This window comes from Hydra viridissima, unplaced genomic scaffold, assembly GCF_058129835.1.
Source record: "Hydra viridissima isolate aposymbiotic clone 2 unplaced genomic scaffold, HvirCarnegie_v1 scaffold_3, whole genome shotgun sequence".
In the NCBI taxonomy this organism is placed as follows: Eukaryota; Metazoa; Cnidaria; class Hydrozoa; order Anthoathecata; family Hydridae; genus Hydra; species Hydra viridissima.
Genome location: NW_028324302.1, coordinates 2,803,043 through 2,827,082, shown reverse-complemented (window position 1 = coordinate 2,827,082; position 24,040 = coordinate 2,803,043). Strand labels below are relative to the sequence as shown.

Sequence of the window (24,040 nt, the reverse complement as noted above, 5' to 3'; positions counted from 1 at the left end):
ATGAAGTTCCGAAACTACGAAAAAAAAAAAAAAATAGCTTTCTATAACTTTCTTTGAAGATAAAATTACGTAAAAAATTTATTATAACCTTTTTGATCCCTATCCAACGTCGATCAGCCATTATATATGCAGTAGTTACAACTATATTGTCTTGAAGCAAGTATTGATAAAACATAAAACCTGTTATAAGCAAAACCAAGGAGAAAATATTTTATACTTCGGTTTTACGAGTATGTAAATTTTTTTATTTTGTACTATGAGGTTTTTACATAGATATCCGGCGCACTATATTCTCATATTTTGATCAGAATGAACTGGACCTTTGAACGGTACGGTATAAATTGACGGAAAAATGTCGAAGCTTTAAGTACAAACTATTGATAACACAATATATATATATATATATATATATATATATATATATATATATATATATATATATATATATATATATATATATATATATATATATATATATATATATATTTGTATTTTAACTCCCATTATTTTAATGAGTTCCTTACATATGTATGTATTTACACATATATGTAAGGGCTTCATTAAAATAATGGGAGTCTACCTTTGTATTTTTGATTATTTTGACACTTATGTCTTATACATAAATGCGAAAGTTACACTTAAGTTCTTCTCTCTTTCAGATTATTGTTACAAAAAAACTCAATTCAATTAAAGAATAATTTAGCTACCTGTAAATACCATTGATACAATGTGTGATAAACTGTAACCTCTACATGTTAAAATGAAAAGAAGTTTGGTAAATTTGTCAAATAAAAACTTTAATATTTTTTTAAAACAAAGATATGGTTTAAATCAAGCTGGTACCAGAGATTTTTCTGCATTATCTCAAGTTCAAGTTCTGAAATTTAGGAGAAATGTAATACTTCAAAAAAGAAATTTCATTATTCTCAAAGCCATTCGTCACCTTTCAAAATTACGCTACTTATTTCTGGGAGCTGCTGGTACTGCTGGAGTAGGAGCTAAATTGGTAAGATAAAGTTTGTACATGATATTTTATCATGTTTAAATTTTATAGATGAGTTTCAGGTACTTCCCTCTAAATGTAAATTTATTAAGGGCTGCTGATGCTCACAACTAACTTAGTAATATTTTAAAGCCTATTACTTTACCTTACTTTCATTTTCTCTATTTTGTTTCTATTTTAAGCAATTACTATTACAAATGTAGCAATTCTATTAGAATTTCTAACTTTTATTGACTGTTGGTTTGATTATTATTGGTTCAATTGATAATTTTTTATCTGTTATCACTTCTGCTTCAAATGATGGGACAATAGTAACTTCTGTACTTTTGAACTTAAATCTGGTAGCTGCACTAGTCTCATTTACTTGTATAACACTCTATTTCTTTTTTTTGAATGTGAGTTGTGTTTCCTAGAAAATAAATATTTGTACTGTTATCTTTAGTATGCTAGAAAGGTGTTAATCTTAAGGATTAATAATCATTTAAAATTTGCTATTAACAAATTTGTTTAAATCTTTTTTTTAGTTTTAGTATTTTCATTAGTTTCATTTTGATATAGTAAAAATGATTAAGCTTACAGCTTTATACATTTTTAATGCTCTTATTTATTATTAGTTATTTTTCTCGAGTAACTGTTTAACTAAAAGAGTAATTTTCTTAAAACAACCATTTTCTCCTAAAATGTATTTTCTTATCAAGATTATTTTACACATTTTTCTAAAAATTTGGTTTCTGTTTTAAATATTTTATGCTATTTACAAAACTTTTCTGCAACAAAGAAGTTCAAGTTGCTTTGTGATGTTAGGTCTGAAACAAAGGTTGTTGTATATATTAGGTACAAGTTACCTTATTTTACAGTTGTATTTTTTCAGTTATTTTTTACTATATATATATAAATAAACACACACACTTAACAAAATTAATACACCACTTATACATTTCGATTTAATTTAATTTTTGTCAATTTTATCATATATTTTAACAAGCATATTAAGAATAGAACATGACCACAATTATTTAAATGATAATGATAAAATTGACTTTGAGGATGGTGAGAAGAAAAAAGCTAAAACCAGAAATATGGTTTGTTTAACAAAATAAAGTAAAATGATTATTATTGTTATGCACACTAATACAGCTTAAATTGAAACATTTTTGACTTATCAATAACTAGTGTTACTACCTCTTGATGTTATTACAGTCTGACAGCACCATGGCATACTCTCAATAAGAGATCTAATTGTTTCTTGAGGGATATCTTCCCACATGCAGATAAGACTTTATTGTAGCTTGTCTAGACTGTTAGGTGGTGGATATTGGCTTCTAGCCCGGCATCCAATTATGTCTCAAAGATGCTCTTTTGGATTCATATCTGGACTGCAAGCTGGCCACTCCAAAACTTGAATATTAACATTATTTAAGTATTCAGTAACAATATCTGCCATATGTGGTATAGCATTATCCTGCATAAGAAGGAATCCATCTCCAATGTATGGTGCAAAAAGTACCACAAAAGGTTCTAAAATGTCTGCTATGTATCGTTGAGAAGTTAGAAATCCACCATCAACAATAAAAAGCTCTGTGTGAGCTGTTAAAGATATTCTACCCCATACCATCAATGAGCCGCCTCCATATAAAGTGGTTTCTTGAATCTTACAAGCAAATTATCTTTCATTTTGTTCTTCTCTTGGGCAGCAATCAGAATTTATATGGCAAAACCTTGACTCGTCTGTAAATAAGGCCTGTCCCCAATCATGTATTTCCCATATGCCTCTTTGCAAAGCCAGTCTGTTTCTTTGGTGGTCTACAGACAATCTGGGACCAGCAGCTATCTGAGGTCATAAAGTACGAAGTCTTCTTGTTATGGTATCTTGACTAACAGCAGTTCCATGAACCCCAGCAATTTGTATTTGGAGACTTTGTGCAATAGTGAACCATTCTCTCAGTGTTTGAAGAATTAAAAATCGGTCCTCCACGGCATTGGTAGCTCGTGGTCTGCCTTAGCCAAGTTGTCTAGTGTGATCATTGGTCTCTACAAACCTTTGTAGAACCCTACTGACTGTTGTATGAGACACTCCAAGTCTTCTACCAAGTTCATGATTTGTTAATCCTTAATTGAACAAAGTAACAATTGCAACACATTCATCACAACTTAAATTTCGTCTAGAACACTGCATTTCGAACAGTCTGTTGCTCAAATAACAGTTATCTTTTCTACTGCTAAAACAGTTTAAAACCAATACATACTTTTCTTTTAGAAGTGAGGTTTACATACAGCAAAGCATGCAACTTATGAAAAGCTGTTATAATTTCAAAATGAAATAAGTGAAATAGAATAAAACCTACAAAAGGCATAACAATAAACATTATTATCATCTTTGTAATTGATAAATCAGGAAATAAATAATATTTTTCAAAATAAGTCAGAATTTATAAGTGGTGCGTTCTATCTACACTTATCTAAACCTAATGGAAGACAACTTGAGTTAATAAGCTGTAGTAGTTAGAAAGAAAAGACATGTTGTACTAATCTATAGATAATCAGATATAAATCTAAAAAGTCTGCTTCAAAATTGCAATTTAGGCATGTCTGGTCTGATTTTGGTCAAATCTGTCATATTAAGAATCTTTGCTAAATAGTCTATTAGTTTTAAAAAATTTATTCAGTTTATTTTTACTAACAATGTAAATAACATATATCTTTACACCCAATTGAAAACATTGATTTCTTGCTTTTTGTAACCAGGTTATTAGCAGTCTTTTTGATGAATGCAAAATTAGCGGTTCTGTTACTAACCTTAGAATTGACAACAAGTTTGTAAAATACAAACTTAACAAGTTTCTGTATAAATTTTTAGACTTATGAAAAGTGGAAAGAAAAATGGCTAGAGTTTCATGATCAACTTCCTAACTTATCCTGGATTGAAGAATATTACCCAGGAAGTTTTATAACGGGCATTGAGGCTCATCTAAAAGAAAGTGAGTTTGTTTTCTTCTTTGAAATTTATTTTTAATTATCTAATACTAAAAATACTTTTTCTATATAATTTATCTTATATAATTATTTAATATATTCTATATAATTTTTCTATATTATTTCATTTGTTCTACATGAAATCTACATTTAAAATTTTTTGTTTGATTTAGGCTCAGATCATTTAAATTCAGTTTTGGAATCAGCTCGTAAATTTCTTTTTGGAGTAGTTGGAGATGTTATCGAAACAGGTGGTTCATTTTGATTTTGACTTTGTTGGGAAGTTTTTTACTTTAATTTCAGTTTTTTTACTTTACTATTAATTAAAAGCTCCCTGAGAAATAATTTTCTGTCATTCTCAAAATCACTTGTATACCAAGGTTTGGATTTTATAGCAATCATATCCATGAAAATACTGAATTCATTGCAATAAATCTTTGAGATCTTTGTTTCCTTTGTTAGTGAAAACACAAAAATACTGATTTTTTTTAATACTAAAGTTGCAAACTGCTGACATTCATGATGTTGTAAATAGTTAAAAAGTCTTTCTATGGAGGTTAGGTGCCTTTAAGTTAAGGATGTGTGTAGTTATTCTTTAAAAGTACAGTGTGGGACAGTAAAACTTAGAAAATCAAAGACTATCCATAACAAGTTATTCTGATATCAATATAAATTTAACAAATGTTTCTAGGATCATTAAGAATGATTTTATTCTATAAGGCTGCCTTTGTTGTCTACTACAGCCTGCACACAACATCTTAAGGTGTTGCAACTGTTCAAAATGAAGTCTCTAGATATTTTTTCACACTCTAATCTCATTACTTGCTTGAGATAATTGAAATTAGAATATGAAGTACTGTTAGTTGCGCTCTCCAATTTGCCTCAAATTGCATATTCCAGGTAATTCAATTCAGGGCCAAGGTGGCTGGCCAAAAATCTGCAAATTATGTTTACAGAATTTTTCCCCTTTTTTTGCACTGTAACACAGAGCAACATTCTGGCTCCACCCATAATTCCCGATAAGGTAGTTCACCTTCTTGGCAAAATGTTATAATCTAGGACCTTATAATAAAGTTCAGCTCCCACTTTATTAACAGGTTTAAAAAAATGGAGTCATCTTTTTTCCATCAGATACCACAACTTCTAGAACCATTACTTAAGCTGGGTTCTTGGTTCTAAAAAATGGCTTTTGCATCAGAAGTTGCTTAGCAAGCTGCATTTACCAGCCATAAAATTTTTTTATCAGAAAATTACTTATATTAAATTTTTTATGGCTGGTAAATGCAGCTTCAGATAATGCAATACTTTTTTGGTTCTTTCATGCCTTTTAGATTTCATTTTTTTGGTCAAATAGTGTTTTGAGGTTCATATCCCTGAATATTTTTTATGGACTGAAATATGGACTAGAATTTTCAATATTTTGTTTCAATATTTTGGAAACTTTAGAAATATGAAATTCCATTTTTTATTAAAGCCCTCTACTTCCTTACTTTCTTTTAATACCTTCACCAATTGAATTTTAGCCCTTAACATTAAAAATGATGTTTATAAACACTTAATTAGTTTTGCTGCTCCATACTGTAGAGTTTTAATTATTTCAGTTTGCTACTTTTTGAAGTAATCTTTTATTGTTTAAATAAAAAAATAAAAATTATCCATCAGTAAATGAAAATAAAGAAACATCTAAAATACTTTTCGTTATTTTTTCAATCAGTTCAAGTTAAATTTTGGCCCAAAGTTGATCTTGTTTCGGCATTCTTTGAATGCCTTTTGTATTAGAAGTGCAGCCACCAGTTTTAAGTGCAAATACTTCACCTCCAACTGCTCCAGAAGAATTACATGAAGAAATAAAATCGAAGTCACAAGAACAAAAGGTTAGTTAATGTTTCATTCCTACTAATATTTTTAAAACAATTTAAGTTATAAATATTGCAAAAAACATAGTTAAAAAATTTTTTTTTTTAAATTGTGTTCTTGGTACATTAACTACTCTTCTTGAATGGAAAAAGAGATGAATCTGAGTAAGATGGGTGTTCTTGGAGGGAGGACCTGGAGACTATTAAATCAAGAGCATGAGCTAAAAATACTTTGTAAAGTTCAAGTTTTCTTCGCAGGTGAAAAGGTTTTTACAAAAGACATAAGAAGGTTTTAAGAATTTTGCCTTGTTTCTTCAGGTAGCAAAAAATACCATCACTTTTTATTGAATCATGTGTTAAAGTTTACACAAATCTGTGTACCTGGAGATCAAAATTAAGATTTTTTCCCTAGATTATTTCTACTATATACTAGTAGTTAATAACATGTTCCAGTTGGTTGGTACATTTGTACTTATACTAAAGAAGTCTCAGCTGTCTGAAGAACATTTTTCTAGTGCCTCTTAACTCCTGATCTCAATCTTTTAGACTTTTCAACTACTGACATTTGTTGAAATACCTGGCATATAGTACATGACCATGGGTCATGTCCTTTTAATCATAAGAATTTATCAATTGTTCCAATTATAAGCATTTGTTAATTATTTTCATTGGAAACATTAATTATTCTACTAATTATTTATTAGTAATTAAAATGAAAAAATATTTATGCGATTCCTTATTAATTGTCCACCATAAGTGAGATCAACTTGATTAAAAATACTTTGTTCTGAATTGACTTTCAACTAAAAAACATCAGTTAAGCATTTGAACTTTTAAAGAAGTATTGGTTGAAGGTACCACATGCAATATAAATAGGTAGAAATGCCTTGTTTGTTAATACTGGAGATAAAAAGGAGAACACTTTAAATATTTAATTTATTTGTACTTTTATTTGAAGTATTAATGAATTTTTTATTATTATCATTATTATTGTTGCTGTTGTTGTTGTTGTTGTTGTTGTTATTGTTGTTTTTGTTATTATTATTATTATTATTATTATTATTTCTATTATTATTATTATTATTATTGTTATTTTTATTATTATTATTATTATTATTATTATTATTATTATTATTATTATTATTATTATTATTACTATTATTATTATTATTATTACTATTATTATTATTGTTATTATTATTATTATTATTATTATTATTATTATTATTATTATTATTATGATGATTATTATTATTATTATTATTATTATTATTATTATTATTATTATTATTATTATTATTATTATTATTATTATTATTATTATTATTATTAGTATTAGTATTAGTATTAGTATTAGTATTATTAGTATTATTATTTTAATTGTTATTATTTTTATTATTATTATTATTGTTGTTGTTGTTGTTGTTGTTGTTGTTGTTGTTGTTATTATGTTAGTATTATTTTCATTTTCATGATGTTAATAGCATTAAACAAGAGCATCTATAAATTCCTTTAGTTCTTTTTTATTAAATGATTTTTTTCTTCTTCTGTTTTTCAAAATAGAAGAAATTTAAAAAATGATAAACTTGTGAAAAAACAGTTTTGTTGAAAATGTTTCAAGTATTTATTTATTTTAGCTTCAAGAACTTTTGAACAGAGCTCAAGAGGAGTTACTGGAAATTCAAGTAAGGAATTATTCCTGCTAGTGGAGCAGTTCTTTAATTATTATTATTATTTTTTCACTTTTTAGAGTTAAAATCAAATTCTATAAAAATTTAACATAAAAAAGATTGATTCAAATACTTTAAATATAATCAAAATATTTATTACAATATTTATTGCAAAAGAAAAGAGATTATAATTTTTTTAGATCTTGAAATGTGTAGTATGACATTTCTAGGAATAAAATTTGTTCAATATGATAAACAAAATGGAATGGTTTTTTTTTGGTCCTCCATTTATGTTAGGATTTTCCAATAATATTAAAACTGGGTTGGATGATATTATTATGAACTATATTGCAGTGTTTAAAAACATTGGGCCAGTCAAATATACCAATATTTGATACCTGATATTCTTGAAATAGATTTTTATCAATTAGTTCTTAAATGAAGTTTTAACATTTTTTTCAGCAAAAGTTACAAAGAGAAATTGATAAAGTGGAACAAGAAAATCGTGATCTTCGTAAAGAAATACTTTTAGGAAAAAGTAAAATGCCAACAAGTCCAAGGAAGCTGAAGGTAATTGTTATTTTTGTTTAACTAAAGTCTGTTTTCAATAAATGTTCATAAATATGTAAGTTTAAAACATTCATTAGCTTATTGAAAAACCTTATTTGAAGATTTAAGAATTGTAGAGTTTAAATAGCATTAGATGTTTCAATGTTTTCATACATTCATGAAGCAAAGTGTAAATATTTTGTGTAAATGGCTGTAAACGTGGTTTTTAGAAAGTTGGATTGAAACTTGGTGTAGCTAAGCAAAGCTTAGTATTTTAAAATTCCCATCAAGAAGTTGGTTGAGTAATAAAAACTAGTTTTCCATTCTGTAATTTTCCATTCTGTATTATATCTCCCACAGTCAGTAGTATTTTTAGTTAGTGGGTTATATTTTAAATTACTTTAAAACCAGAATCATCAAAAAAAAAAGGCTATCATATTTAGGTGGTAGTGGGGCATAGGGCATGTAACCTACAAGCATTTTGACTCTCAGACAACTCTCAGATAGCCCTGAGAGAAAACAAGAGGAGTATGTATTCTTATAAAAAGATTTCAAATTCTCTAGTTATGCTATCTTCTTATCTGAACAAAAGCTATGTAATTTTAAAAATATTTATTGGGTTAGTTAAAACTAATTCCTTAGATATTTAGGTTGAATGAATGCTCAAGAACAAATTGTACTCTCATAGCTCCCTGTATGAGTGGTATAATAAATAAACTGCTGTTGGGGGAATTTTTTAAAAGTCTAACCTTTCAGCATTTCTGTTAATCTTACTTTATTGGCTAAAAGTTTAGTAAAGATAATCATAGAACATGTTAACATTGTAGACAAACATCTCTGAGAGTTGTATTTCTAAAGAAATTTAACTACATTATTCATAGTGTTTTAGGCAAATCTTTAAACCTCTACTACAGAATGTTAAAATTTCTCTAGAATAGAGTTGTCAAGTAAAAATACTTTCTATGCTTTGAAATTTTAACTCAGTAAAGTATTTTTCTGGGTCTAAAACTAAAACCAAACATTTTAAGTTTTATTAAGTATGTTTTCTATGTGTAAGGGATAACTTTTATGCTACTTTTAATAGTTATTTAGGAAAAATTCCTAAAATGTTTATTTTGAAAGTTGTCTTATGTGTCACATAATTAATAATTCATAATGACAAAAAATTGTTAAAAATCAAAATTAAGTTTCAAAAGAACAACTACGAATTAGTAAATCTTCTAGCTTTGTTATTGAGCCACCAATGAAGAAAATAAGTTTATACAGTTTTTGAATTAAGAGATTGTCAGGGGTTAAAATAAAAAAAAAATAAAGTTTTATCAGATGTTATCTGAGATCTTAAACTTTAAGAGACACGTGTACAGTTTAACTAACATCATATTGTATTTTTAACTTACAGCGATCATTGATTGATATGTATTCAGATGTTTTGGATCTACTTGCAGAATATGATTCCAGCTATGAAATTCAAGATCATCTACCAAGGGTGAAAAGAAAAAACTCTTTGATTTATTTTTAACTATTTAAGTTGAATAATAGGAATAAAAAAGTTGTTTCTTTTTCAATAAGATTAACTTTATTGAGTTTGTATTTTGTAAAAAAGATTAAAAATAATTCTTATTGTTTTATAACAATTCTTATTTTTATATAAAAACAATGGTTTTTCTGCAAATATGTAGCAATTAATTGTTGAATGTAGGTTGTTGTTATTGGTGACCAATCTGCTGGCAAAACAAGTGTTTTAGAAATGATTGCTCGTGCACGAATTTTTCCACGTGGAGCAGGAAAAATGATGACGCGCTGCCCTATTATGGTTACATTAACAGAAGGTGCAAATCATGTAGCATATTTCAAAGGAAGTGATCACGAATATGATTTGTCAAATGAGGCAGATGTATGTTGTTTTATGTTATTTTTTTCCTTAATAATCATACTTGTTTTGTTTTTTTTTTTCACAACAAAAAAACCTTTTAATGTTTTAAATTATAACTATAGTATTTCTGATCTTACTGCTAGTAAAGTAGCATAATGTTTCTGTAGAAAGTTTTGAAGTTTTATCTTGTTTAACAAATTACAAATTACACTGGGCAACAAAAAAAAATTTTTTTTTTGTATCTTTAGCAATTTTATTCAAATTATACTAATTTTGGGCTGAGAAAAAAGAAAATGACAACAAAAATTTTTTATTAGCTCTAATTTTTGAGATATAGAATAGCAATAAATTTTTATTTCAGTTAATTTGCAACAGAGCAATATGACATAATTTACACATTCTAATAACATTTAAAGTACATTTGGTTTTTTTTTATTACAGATATATTCTAACAGTTTTAAACAAAGAAATTATGATCATCAAGTTAATAGGTTTAAAGATGATTATGGGGTATTGTCACAAGATCATGATCTTTTTGCTTTCCTTTTGTAGACTAGTTCTGGAGCATCCCTATACACAAATCAACAGTAATCTGCAAGCATAGCCTCATTCCAACGACCCTGATATCTTTGTTCCATTACAGAAATAACTTGGTGAAACCTTTCGCCATGTTCATCACTAAAACCTCCACAGTTGGGGGGGGGGGGGAAGAAGTCTAGGTGTGAGTGGAGGAAATGAATCTTGAGGGACATGTTACATCCAGGTTGATGGTATTTTTGCAGAAGTACTGTCACCAATTGAATGTAGTTATAATCTTGTTTGTTGCCTAAAAATCCACAAATCTCTCCCTTTAGAGCTTCCAAAGTTTCCTTTTCTTACCCCTTCAAAACTTCATCAAATGCAGTATCCTTCATAAGATGACGTATTTGTGGCCCAATAAAAATACCCCCTTTAACTTTTGCATCGCTTACTTTTTGAAACTTGTTTCTTAAATACCTAAAAGCCTGTCCTTCTTTGTTCATACCTTTGTTCATACCTTTGTTCATACCTTTGTTCATACCTTTGTTCATACCTTTGTTCATACCTTTGTTCATACCTTTGTTCATACCTTTGTTCATACCTTTGTTCATACCTTTGTTCATACCTTTGTTCATACCTTTTGACAAAATGTTTCATCAAACCCAACTTAATATGTAATGGTGGAAGAAGAACATCTTTCAGACCCACAAGTGGTTCAGCAATAACATTTTTTTCTTCTATGTTGAGATTTCTTGCAGACTAGTTTTCTTTTATATAATGTGAACTTCTTTCTCTACAGTCCTAAATACACAAAAAGCAGCAGTATTTAGTATACCCTAATTGCATTCCTAAAAGTATAGCAATGACTTTTAGATCACCACAAATTTTCATGGCCAATAGGAACAGAAGGAAGACGGTTTCCATTGTGCAGTAATACAGCTTTCAAGCTTAGCTTAGATGAGTCTATGAATAATCTCCATTCAATTGGATCATAGTTTAAATTAAGACAATGCATTAATCCAAAAACATCAATGCAAACAACATGATTATTTTTCTTCTCAAAGAAAGAAAGCAGATTCTGCTGCCATTTTCTGTAATGTGAAACCTTGACATCAAGTTAGAGAAGATTCCACTGCTTTAGTCTTGACCCTAGAAGTTCTGCCTTTTCCTGTGACAAGTCCAGATCTCGAACAAGATCACTTAATTCTGCTTGACTCAATCTGGGTGGCGCAACATCTGTTAACACAAAATCAGGATCATTTGATATAGAAGGCTTGTTTGCTTCTATTTCTACTTCATTTTCTGCTTCTAACTCACAACTTTGTGGTGGAGTAGGAACTGGTAAACTATCTGAATGTGTAAATAGGTCGAATGGCAGATGGAAGATTCGGATATTTAACTGTTCCAATTTTCTTCATTGACAAACCTGCTTTAATGAATGGGGTCAAGCAGAAATAGCAGTCATCTGTATGGTTTTTAGGCTCTCTCTATACCATAGGAACAGCAAAAGCCGAAGATCTTTTTTTATTTTTCAACCATTCTCATAGGGTAACCGAACAAGAGCTACAGCATATATGTGGAGCCCATGACTTATCTTGGAACCCTGCCTTCATATCAAAGTAATGCTGGTAAGCAGTCTTCACAAGAGGTGTTATAGTTCTTTTCTGTGATGAAAATGTTATTTCACCACAAATGTAACAAAAATTGTCCACTAAATTTACACACTTCCTTGGCATGGTGATTTGTAAAATTTTACACTAGTAAATGAAAAAAAAAAAAAAAAAAAACTAAGAATAGGTTAGACCAGAAACTTTAGCAAGCACACATAACTAGTATCACAAGTTTTAAACACGAATAAAACATTTTTATGGATTGTCAAAAACAAACTTTTTTTTTTTAAAAAATGAAAAGTTATACCCTTGCAAAGGTTGAATTAAGCAATTGCGATTTGCAAAATCTGGAAAAATATCTGGTCTTTAAAATTTTAGTTTATGCAAAGCCATTTACTTTGTTTTTAAGGAGCAAAATATTTTAAGTTTGTTAGCGAAAAAGTAATATAAAAAAAACAAAACAATAAACTTATGATCAAAAATGTAATAACACTCCAGTCACTAACTGCATTATATAAGTAATAAAATGTTGTTTGAACTAAGAATGAATTATAAAAGTTATAAGTGCGTTGTTAAAGTAATTACACAATTACAGTGTTATTACTTTTATAATGTAGTTAGTTAGTAGAGTGTTATTACTTTTGTAGTTTAAGTTTATTATTTTATATTTTATAACTTTTTTGCTAACAAATTTAAGTTGATTCGCCCCTTGAAAACAAAGTACATGGTTTTGCATAAACTAAAATTTTGAAGACCAGATATTTTTCCGGATTTCTCATTTTGCAATCACTTAATTCAACCCTTGTTTTGAGAGAAAATTTTTGCTTTTATTTCTTAAACTAGAGCTAAGATGTTATTTTTAATGTCATTTTCGAATTCAGCAGATGGAAATACATAAGAAATAACTAATTTTGGTTCCGAAACAAAATCACTGTTGGGCAGTGTTATTATGTTAATTAGTTTAACAATTTATTTGAGTGTAATAATTTGTTTTATATTTTATCATTATCTTTAGTTGCGTACACTTCGTCATGAAGTTGAAAGCAAAATCACTGTTGGGCAGTGTTATTATGTTAATTAGTTTAACAATTTATTTGAGTGTAATAATTTGTTTTATATTTTATCATTATCTTTAGTTGCGTACACTTCGTCATGAAGTTGAAAGCAGAATGAATAAAAAACTAAAAGGAAATAATACTATCAGTACAGAGGTGTGCTTCTTTAAATTCTAAACTTCTGAAGGTTTTTGAAATTTTATTCAATTTGCATTTTTAAAATTTCTTTTTTAGAGTTTTGTATTGTTGAAATAAGCACATTCATGAAATTCTGCTGTTGTTTAGGTCTTATCAATGTATGTTAAAGGTCCAGGCTTACCAAGAATGGTGCTTGTTGATTTACCAGGAATAATATGTGTAAGTTATAAATTATTCTTCATAATTCTTAGTAAAGTGATTCTCTGATAAACTATTGCTCCATATCATTTGAAGAATTGTATACAAGGAATGTAAGAAATGTCATATAGAAAAAATGTTAGAAGTTAAAATATTATGCTAAACATTAAAATGTCAAAGGTCACGTTCAATGCTAATAAGTTATGTTTAGTTTCTAGTTTCCATTTTAGTTAAAAAAGTTTTCTGTGTAATATGCTGTTTTAACGTTTACCAGCTAAATTATCAATTATTTCTACTCAATATTTTAACAATAAAACCAAGATGTTAAAAAAACTGCGGAGTGAAGTCTTTTTAGGTTTAACAATTTTTTAATAGACCAAAAGCAAAGTTTCATAGGTTCATAGTGACTTGTCTTTAAGTTACATAAGTCTATTCTGTTTTTGGTAAAAGTGATGCATTAAAGCAGGTCTTACCAGCATTGTTTAACCAATAAATGTTAGTTTAAACTAACCTTTCAAGGACAAGCTATGGGAAAAACATGGTTGTATTGGCTGCAAAAAACCTTTTTTAATAAAAAGGGTGAAAAAGCTGGAAAACTATAGGTTTCATTCTTTGCTGAAAAAGCTTATCATTTATCATCATTATTATTTTTATTATTTATCATTATCGGTATTCTTACTATATTACTATTACTATCATAATTATTCTAGTTGTTGTTGTTGTTGTTATTACTATTATTATCATTGTTATTATTCTTATTATTAATATTATTACTATTATTATTATTATTCAGCTATCATTAAATAATCATAGTTAAATAATTATTAAACAATCCAACTTGTTACCCTATCCAAATGTTTTTATTTTTCTTTTAAATATTGTAACATAAAGAAAAAGGGTGTGTGGTAAAGCCTAAGCATGATTAGGGTTTTGGAATTGCTAATTAGTTGTTTCAATAAAAAAAAGGAAGACAACTCACTGTTCTAACATAAGTAAAATCAATAAATAATCTGCTAAATTTCATCAGTAGAGTCTTAAAAATTGTTACCTCATATATATGGTAGAAAATCTTGCATTACCTCCAAATCTCCTTCTCCTCAAATGGTCTTACTAATGAACACTGAACTTTATTTGTTATTGCAATTGAAAGTGTAAGTTTATCATTTGTAAATGAAGAAAATATTGAAGTTGGTAGGTTTTAGTTGTTCCTATAATTTAACTTGTTCTCTTTTTTTTACAGGGGAAAACAGGTTGCTTTTTAATATGATTCTTAAATTTTTGTACTTTAGAGAAGGTTTTTTTTTTAACTGTTCTTTAAGATTGTGTGATGCAGCTCAAATTTAAATCAAAACACATTTTGGAATTTTTAAGAAAATAAGTTTATCCTCCTGGATAGCACTCATTTTCAGCAGAACCCCTTTTGAAATTTTTCATATTTTAGACTGAAACTACTGATATGGCTTCTAATACAAAAGAATCAATTGCCAAAATGAGCAGGCAAGATTATGCTGTATTTTTTTTTTTTTTTTTTTTTTTTTTTATTTGCTATATAAAATGAAATTCACATAAATTTTGTTTCTTTTCAGGCATTACATGTCCAATCCAAATGCAATCATACTCTGTGTGCAAGGTATGTTTGATGCTTTAGTTGGATGAAAATGACGTTGTTTGAAGTTTCACAAAGTGTTCACATTGTTATGGCCTTGATTTTTTTTTTTATTTTTAAACTTTGATCACCATGAACAAAGTCATTATAAAAATTGTAGTTATCTTTTTTTTATCTTTTTTACACTACAAGTACCACAAGATAGTTTTTGTGATTTCCAAATTTTACAATTTTACAACACTTTGTAACGTGTTATATTTTTTCAGTAACATTCTTTACAACATGTTTTTTGTTTATATTTAGTTTCAATTTATCTGTATAATGTTTTTTAAATCTCTTTTACTCTTCTACTTTAATTGTCCTTTCAGCAGTTGGATTTTTATTTGTCATTCATGGTTTTTTTTTCAAACCATTTGACTGATGATTTTTTTTGAAGCCAACTGTTTTATAATTTGTTTCTTGTATAGATGGTTCAATTGATGCAGAGAGAAGCATTGTCACTGATCTTGCCAGCCAAATGGATCCTTCAGGTTTTTTTATTTAAATATTTACTGCTTCGGTTTGGTTTTTTTTTATGTAATTATCAAGTCACAACTGAAACAAAAATTCTTTATGTTCCTTTTTTAACAGGAAAACGAACAATCTTTGTGATGACAAAAGTTGATGTAGCAGAGGCAAACCAGACTGATCCTACAAGAGTACTTTTTTTCTTTCAGAATTTAAACTTTAAGTGCTTGTTTATCTCTCATTAAATTTTATTATTTTATGACCATATTGATTCAAAATAGTTTCAAAATAACACTTAATACTTATTGTTCTCAAAAATAACACTTAATACTTATTGTTCTCAAAAATAACACTTAATACTTATTGTTCTCAAAAATAACACTTAATACTTATTGTTCTCAAAAATAACACTTAATACTTATTGTTCTCAAAAATAACACTTAATACTTATTGTTCTCAAAAATTATAGAAACATCTTTGGGAACGTTTTCTTATCATCATAATATTTTTTATTGAGTTTTGAAAACAATAAAAGTCTTATAAAAAAGTAAAAAACTCAAAAAGAATTTTAAATTACAAAAAAAATTAAGAACTTAACTTAAATATAAGAAAATTTAAATTAAATAAATAAATAAATAAATAAAATTTAATTTAAAAGTTTAAATAATGATTTGAAATGTTGAAATGTAAAAACACAACTGGTACATTAAATTTCAATACAAAAATTTTAAATTTCTGTATTGAAATTTAATATACCAGTTGTGTTTTTCTTGGTTACGGTTTGTCTATCATGTAAGTAAATTATGGATAAATACTCGAGCTTTTCAATAAAGTTTTCAAATATGAAGTTATATTATTTTATTATCATTCTTAGTATATTGTTCATTGACATCTTATACTAAAAATATGTCATTATGGCATTAAATTATTACTAATTTACTATATTTTTTAAATTTATGGTAAACTGTTAAGTGTTAAGTGTAAACTGTTTCTTAGATTAAGAAAATCTTATCAGGAAAGCTGTTCCCAATGAAAGCCATGGGGTATTTCGCTGTTGTCACAGGCACTGGTATCACTTTTGTCTTATTACATTTTTTTAGTTATTCTATTACTTTTTACTATTATTACTTATTCCTTTTTTTAGTCTATTATCAGATTTTTTTATTAAGTTACTCTTTGAATAAAAAAAAAACTTTTTATATGAATCATAGTTGTTGAGAAAAAAAGTCGTTTATTGCATTTTATACTTTACGAAGAAAAACGTTTTATATCTTTCTATAAAATCTTAAGTATGGTCGGAAGGGAAATATTTTCTCTATTTGTAGTTACCCTATTTACCAGTATTTGTATCAAACAGGGTAAACATTTCCATATTTATCCATGTTTTTTTATGTTATAGAAAAAAACAATATTTTTCTTCATAAAAGTATAAAGTTCAATTAATGACTTTATTTTTACAACAAAACTATAAAAAGTTGTACATGCTGTTATTGTTTGCACATTTACAAAGCACAGAATGATTATTGTTCTATAATTGCTTGAGTTCACATTCATGTATGCTCATAGTTCCTGTATGAGTGAACGCCATGTTTTCATGGTTTTATCAAATGAGTTTTAAATTTAATCTACGATGCTAATCAGTTTATAATAATGAAAAACTGGTGTTTCTTCTTTCTCTGGATTTTCCAAACTGTTTTCTAAGTAGCAAGGAATGTTTTCTTAGAAGACAGTTTGGTAGGTCCAGAGAAATTATTATCGGGAAACATTAATTGATTAGTGGTCTTGATTTGGTATTTACTTGACAAAGCTTGAAGAACAGATTAACACCTTTTAATTAAATTTTTGCTTATCTGGTTATATAATTGGTAGTTCCTGCGTGGTTGCACCTCCTATCTACATGAAGAGAACTTTGTCTTTGAAAGAATTCTATGTGAATTTTATTCTTTCTGATGTCAAATTCTGTTTTATCATTCCCTTGATGGACAAGGATTTTCAAAAATTCTTTCTGCATTATTCATAATATGAATTGGTGGGTTAAGATAATGCTATTTTATACAAAGTACAGAAGATCAATTGTCATACTCATTTGTTGGTTTGTTGCAATGATTTGCAAGAAACCAACAAATAAATATGTTTGTATTCACTATGCCAAGTTCTACCACTAAATCCTAATTTGTAATAAATTTTCAAATTTGTAACAGTTAAAAGTGTGATCAAGCAGGCATTACAATTTTATAGTAATTTATGGTAAGCCATGGTATGTAAGTAGTAGTCATAAAAGTTTCAGCTGGATAACAGTTCTTTTTAGTCTCCTGAACTTTGTTTTAAGGTAGATATGCATCATAGTTATTTTCCGTAAATAATCTCCAATTATACTTAAGCAATAATGTTAAACCAAGGGATGACTACTGTCATCCCTTGGTTTAACATTATTGCTTATGCTTTGTCAGGAAAAATTGGCTTCAGTGCTACACTTTCTATTGCCTGTTTGTAGGTCTTTTTAAATTTTGCTGCTCTTAGTGGAGATTTTCAGGTAGCCTGTTTGATGGTATCCTAAGCATCTTTGTTTAAGCTTCTTTTTTTATTGCAGTTGCATAAGGAACCTCAGCTTCTATTCCATCTGCTGATGATATTCCATCTGTTGATGATCTAAACCATTTATGTTGCTCAGATAAAGCATGAAAGGGCTTCAAGTGTTTTTTAGTTATAGTGTATCTTTTAGATGTTGATAGATGTTGATTAAATACTTCTGATATAAGAAGGAAGCTTGTGTCCATGAACTTACAAAGGCTACTAATTAAATGATCATATCTAAAGTGTGGTTCTGTCCAGAGCCTCTTAGACTTCATGCTTCTCTTACTGATTCTTATGATACTCTTACTGATTCCTTAACTTTATCAAAGATGCTTTTTTAAAAAAATTTCCTTATCAATTTGATAGAAATCACAAACTTTTTTAATTACTTGCTGGGTGCTGTATCATTGCCACTTGTAATCCACAACTGCAACAGATGTTTTTTTTGTTGTTGTTCCATTCTGTACTGTATATGTTTAACTTTCAATTTTTATTTTTGAATAAATTAATAAACTTTAGTAAAATAAATTTTTTTTCAAATAATAGAAGTATTTGATATTTTCTATATGGTTAGTGTCTGTCTTTAAATTGTTCTGCTGCAAAAAGTGTACCTTTGCGCACACCATATTATTCATTCATTATTTGATGTGTCATTTTAAATTATTATTTTGAAAAAAAATGTTGTTCTTACTTGAACAAGCTCCGATTGTATTTTGTGATAACAGTTTGTGTTTTAAAATTATATTTAAAGTAGGTACATATACTTTGAATTCCCCTAATTGCTTTTTTTTAATTATATACACATTTATTTCTGTTAAAAAAAAAAAAGTGTATGATTAATTTATTCTTTATGAATTTTTTATCTCCCATAAAAAAAGTTTGACTCAAGTTATAGGTCAAATTATGTAGCAATTTGCATCCAATATTTTACCTGTGTGGTTTTAGGTTCTTTAGGTATCTAACAGCAAAACTGACATGCGAAAATCCCAATAAAAAATAATTACATAGTTAAATAGTTACAGATTTCCTTTTTTTTTTTTTTTTTTAAATTGGATACTGTGCACAGTATCTGTCTTCTCTTTTTGGCAAAACTTTTACTTAATTGCTATATTTATTTTATATAATTGCTATATTTAGTAGTACAATTATGGTATTGAGTGCTCGTCTTTTTTATTTTTGTACAGTTTAATATTAATATTTTAATATTTTTATTGCTTTTTTTTTTTTAAGGGAATAATAATGAAAGCATTGACTACATAAAACAGTGTGAAGAGGACTTTTTCAGAAGCTCAAAGCTGTTTAAGTAAGTTGCTTTCAAGTTGAAATTTTAAACCATTTTTAAATACTATAGCCTATTTTGTGATGGAAAATAACTATGGTAATGTTTTCTATTCTTTTAGATCTGGTGTCCTAAAAGCAAGTCAAATGACAACTCAGAATCTAAGTTTTGCTGTTGCTAACTGTTTTTGGCATATGGTCCGCGAATCAATTGAGCAGCAATCAGATACGTTTAAAGCAAGAAAATTTAATTTGGAAACAGAATGGAAAAACAACTTTCCCACTGTCCGTGAACTTGATAGAGTAAGTTCTGGATTGTCAAGTTAACGCCTATCAAATATTTTTGTTATATATATATTTTGAATAAGTTTTTTTTTTTAAAAAAGGATGAGCTTTTTGATAAAGCTCGTGGTGAATTACTTGATGAAGCAATGAGTCTTTCACAAATCCAGCCGCAGGAATGGGAAAAACTTTTGGCAACAAATTTATGGAATGTGATAAAAGACTATGCAATTGAAACCATATATTTTCCCTCTGCTCAAACTGCTAATCCATCTCAGTTTAAAACTAAGGTGGATATTCTCTTGAAGCAATGGGCTGAACGCTCCTTGCCTTTACATGCAGTTCAGGTAAATTAATTAAAATACAAAATTAAAAAAAGAGGTTAACACTGCTACTAACTATTCATTTGTTGAGAACTGTAAACTTTTGAACTAATAAAGATTATTCAATCAGGTTGGATATGATACACTTTTGGCAGAATTTATTAAAGCAATGAATGTAAGTAAATATTTGCTTTTCAATTATTTAAATTGAAGTTTGCTTTTGATTGTTAAAATAATTATACCATGTTTTTTTTATGCAGGAAGGTGTAGAAATTGGAGGTAAAAAAGATGCTCACAGCATTTTATTTAAAGAGCTTAAAGATCGTGTGAAAAAAGAATGTGAAGCTGCGCACAGCTGGCAAGCACGAGCAAAAGAAAGTCTGGTAAGTTATATCAATTATTTGCTAATATTTCAATTTTTTTTCTTTTTGGGGCATCATCTATTAATATTTTTTTGGGATGTTACCTACAAACATTTTTTGTAACATCAAAGTTTTTACTAAAAATCTTTTTACATTTTTAAAGATTGTAATCATATTTGTTATCTGTTGCCTCGTTCTTATTTAATCCAGTTTTTTAATCGATTGTGTTTTGATGTGATGGAGTTTTTTTTTAATTAAAGTTTAAAATTCATTTAACATCTAAAAAAAATAATTGAAAAAAAAATGTAGAAAAACATTGTTTTGTTTAAAAATTTTTAAATATTCATTACAGAAAATCTTACAGAAATATTTTTTGTTTACTTTTTGTTTACTTCAATTTATAAATTTTGGTGTTAGAATGTATATTTATTCTTTGGAGATATTTTTTTGGTTGTGTTTACTTTTTTTTAATTGGATAATTGTGTTGTATATCTGTAGTTACACCTCATGCAGAGGTTTTTGTACATGGTTTTTATCTTTGGTAGATTTATAAGCTTCTAACACTCAAGCTTAATATAGTCATAGAAAAAGATTCTTAACATGAATAATAAAATCTTCAAAATTTGTTATTTGGTTACAGTTTGGTAATGAGCTTACTAAAACCTTACTGGAACAGATTTCTAGAAGACCATTATACATTTGGAACATCTTCCAACGTAACAGTACTTCTCTCTCCCTCACTTTGTTATCCTTTTCTTGACTGAAAGTTTTTTCTATTTCTACATGGCAGGAGATGTTTCTTAATCCAGTTATCTACCTCTTGCCTCCACTTTTTTAAAAATTCTTAAGTTACAACACTGTTGCAAATTTAAAACAGAGCTATTGTCATTTTATTGATTTAATTGTGTTTTTGTATAAGATGTTTTATTTGAAATTTTATTTCAAAAAGAACTCCATTTGTTTGTTTTTTTTACATTTTCATGGATCAATTTTTTTGTCTTTAACCTATCATTTTATCTTTAAGCGTGTGATTCAGTTATCAACCTTGGAAGATAGTAATGTTCCAAGTAAAGAGCAGTGGGATGATGCCATTAAATTTATGGAAGAAACTTTGATGAAAGAAAGCGAATTGACTGAAATAGAATTATCAGCGTTAATTGGACCAGGATGGCGAGAGAGATTTTTATATTGGACTAGCAGAACTAAAGAGCAGGTAATATTTTTTCGTTGCTTTAAATTTATCAAATTTTTCCAAAGTTTAATTTTTTTACATCATTTTGTAACTTTTAGAGTTTAAACAACGAAATTAAAAAAGAGTTGCAGCGTTTATTGCAATCAGTAACTTCAGTTCACTCGCCTCAACTTGATGACGATGAAATCACCACTGTAAAGCGAAACCTGCAGATTAATAATGTAGAAGCTTCCCAGTCAGAGGTGGGTTCGTCACTTTCTCATGGATGTGAAAACGCTATTGGTTGGCGGAAGAAAAAAAATATTTTTGATATGTATTCTTATGATATGTACTTGCAAGCATTTGTGTGTCTATATTACATATATATATATATATATATATATATATATATATATATTAGGTGTTAAATGTTTGGAAAGCTTTATACAGAACCTACTTTATTGATATATCTCTGGAAGGAGCACAAGAATGCAAGAAAGCTTTTCATCACCGTCATCTGGCAAGAAACGATGTAACCATTTTCTCTCTTGAAATTAAGATTTTTCAGAAAGTTAAAATCTTTATTTACATGCGCTCTAGAGTTTGTTACTTTTTTATACACGTATACAAATTTCTAGTTGGAGTGCAACGATGTTGTTCTGTTTTGGAGATTCAAGAGCATGCTAGCCGCCACCAGCAATTCGCTGCGTCAGCAGATAATGAGCACAGAAGGTAATGTTAGTTCCGTAAGTATGATTACTTATAAGCCTGTGCATAAATCAAGTGCATTATGTTTTTTTTTTTTTTGCACGTTATTATTTTTATTGAGTTAAATTTTTTCTATTGAAAGTTGTTTTTATTCTCGAAAAACAACGAAGAATTAAAATCTTTTTGGAAGTAAACTAAAAATGACGATGTTTTGGCTTTATTTTATTTCTTCATACTTGAATGAAATTGATGGCGCTATCATGTGTATGGTTTAATTCCCTCCTAATTAATTAGGGGGAATGGTAGCTATGGTAACTATGGTTCGATTCCTACCGTTCTGTAGCAGGATTAGTTTTTGTTGCGTTTGGTAAATGTAGTAAATTTAATTTTTGAATAAGATTTAATTCTATCCAATTATTATAGAATTGGTTTATCGAAAATTGGATTGTCTTTTAACTGCATTTTTGTATCGTTGGCTAACACCACGAAATACGTGGCAATACAAAGCTTTTCATATACATTCTACGGGTCTATTTTCATAAAATTTAAAATTGCATTTCTGGTCAGCAAGTTTTTCATGTTTCTTCTCACGAGGATTTTAGGCCTTAATAAAAAAAAAACATGAATTATAAAAAACGGAAATCGAAAAGTCTATTGACGCATAAAAGTATATAATGAATACAAAGAAAGAAAAAATAAGTTTTAATCTTAAAAAATTTTTTATGAATTAATTTATCTTACCTTTTTTGTAAAGGATAAGATTAATTAATTCGTTAAAAATAATCAAAGTAGAGCTTTTGTATTATTTTAGCGCCTAGCTGATAATCTATAATATATAAGCAGTAAATGAACTATTTCATCACAGGAGACAAAATAACGGAGTAAAAAAAAAAAAAAATGGAACAAATCATTTCGGTCCACTATAATGGTTGAATTCCAAATTCGCGCAAAAAAATGACTCAAACTGATACACTAAGCAATGTGTGCTAAAAATAGATGAGACGTCATTTAAGTTATTTTATCTATTTCTCTATCGTATCCATGTCTATCGAGTGTAAATATCTGCTTATACGTTTGTGCTCAGATTTTTTTGTAATATATATATTTTCTTTATCCTTTAACATCTTTACCAATTAACAAGATTTACTTTATCCCCAATCTAATTGCTTATATTTTAGCGCGCCGTTTGGAAAACGAGGTAAAAGAGATACTGGATGAAATATCTCAGGACGAAGACCTCAAAAAGTCACTCATTAAAGGTCGGCAAGTTGACCTAGCCGAAGAACTCAGTAAGTCTCCAAATTTTCCGAAAAAAAGTCCTTTTTTAATGCTTTTAATCTCTCAGAGTTAATTTTCGAACGCATAATTATGTACGTAATTATTCCTTTAATTTTGATTGGTTCATCAGTTTGCGGTCGCAACCACTTTGATCAATAAACGCTAGAAAATTTAAAATAAACTACTAAAGCTTTTTTTAGAGGCGTTTAATTGTTGTTGTGGTTTGATAATTTTGATAACCACTCCCGTTGGATATTTAAGCGTAAGAAATTTATTTTGTTAATGTAATTCTTGCTCTTTTTAAATCCTCAGAACGTGTACGTCACATCCAAGAGTGTTTGGAGCAATTTGTTGAAGCTCTAAAACGAGAAAAAACATCTTCCAGCTAATCAAAGATTACAAAAGATTACTGCAGAATTTTCCAGAAATGCAACGATTGCACTTAGTTAATAAAATTAACTTATATAATTATTCGACATTTTTGAATGTAAATCATCCATATAAAAA

The 24,040-nt window shown here is 28.0% G+C and overlaps 1 protein-coding gene across 5 annotated transcripts; it reads left to right on the top strand.

The window, feature by feature from the left end:
• The first annotated feature begins 653 nt into the window (after nt 1–653).
• Nucleotides 654–24,040, top strand: LOC145201983 (dynamin-like GTPase OPA1, mitochondrial). Of its 5 annotated transcripts, none has more exons than XR_016450874.1 (26): nt 654–1,006; nt 3,861–3,981; nt 4,150–4,227; nt 5,756–5,850; nt 7,470–7,517; nt 7,965–8,072; nt 9,451–9,537; nt 9,751–9,945; nt 13,190–13,264; nt 13,394–13,465; nt 14,886–14,941; nt 15,031–15,074; nt 15,518–15,580; nt 15,681–15,748; nt 16,554–16,626; nt 19,362–19,434; nt 19,532–19,712; nt 19,796–20,038; nt 20,145–20,189; nt 20,275–20,397; nt 21,401–21,589; nt 21,667–21,810; nt 21,969–22,079; nt 22,186–22,293; nt 23,434–23,544; nt 23,846–24,040. XR_016450874.1 is itself a non-coding variant. In XM_090082369.1 (26 exons), exons 1-26 carry the CDS (start codon nt 761–763, stop codon nt 23,920–23,922), a joined length of 2,820 nt encoding a protein of 939 aa, XP_089938495.1. In that variant the 5' UTR covers nt 654–760; the 3' UTR covers nt 23,923–24,040. The 5 variants fall into 5 exon arrangements, 3 of the variants coding, with proteins under 3 accessions (XP_089938495.1, XP_089938497.1, XP_089938496.1); XM_090082369.1 differs by having other exon boundaries at nt 22,186–22,279; XM_090082371.1 differs by having other exon boundaries at nt 658–1,006; nt 5,691–5,850; nt 22,186–22,279.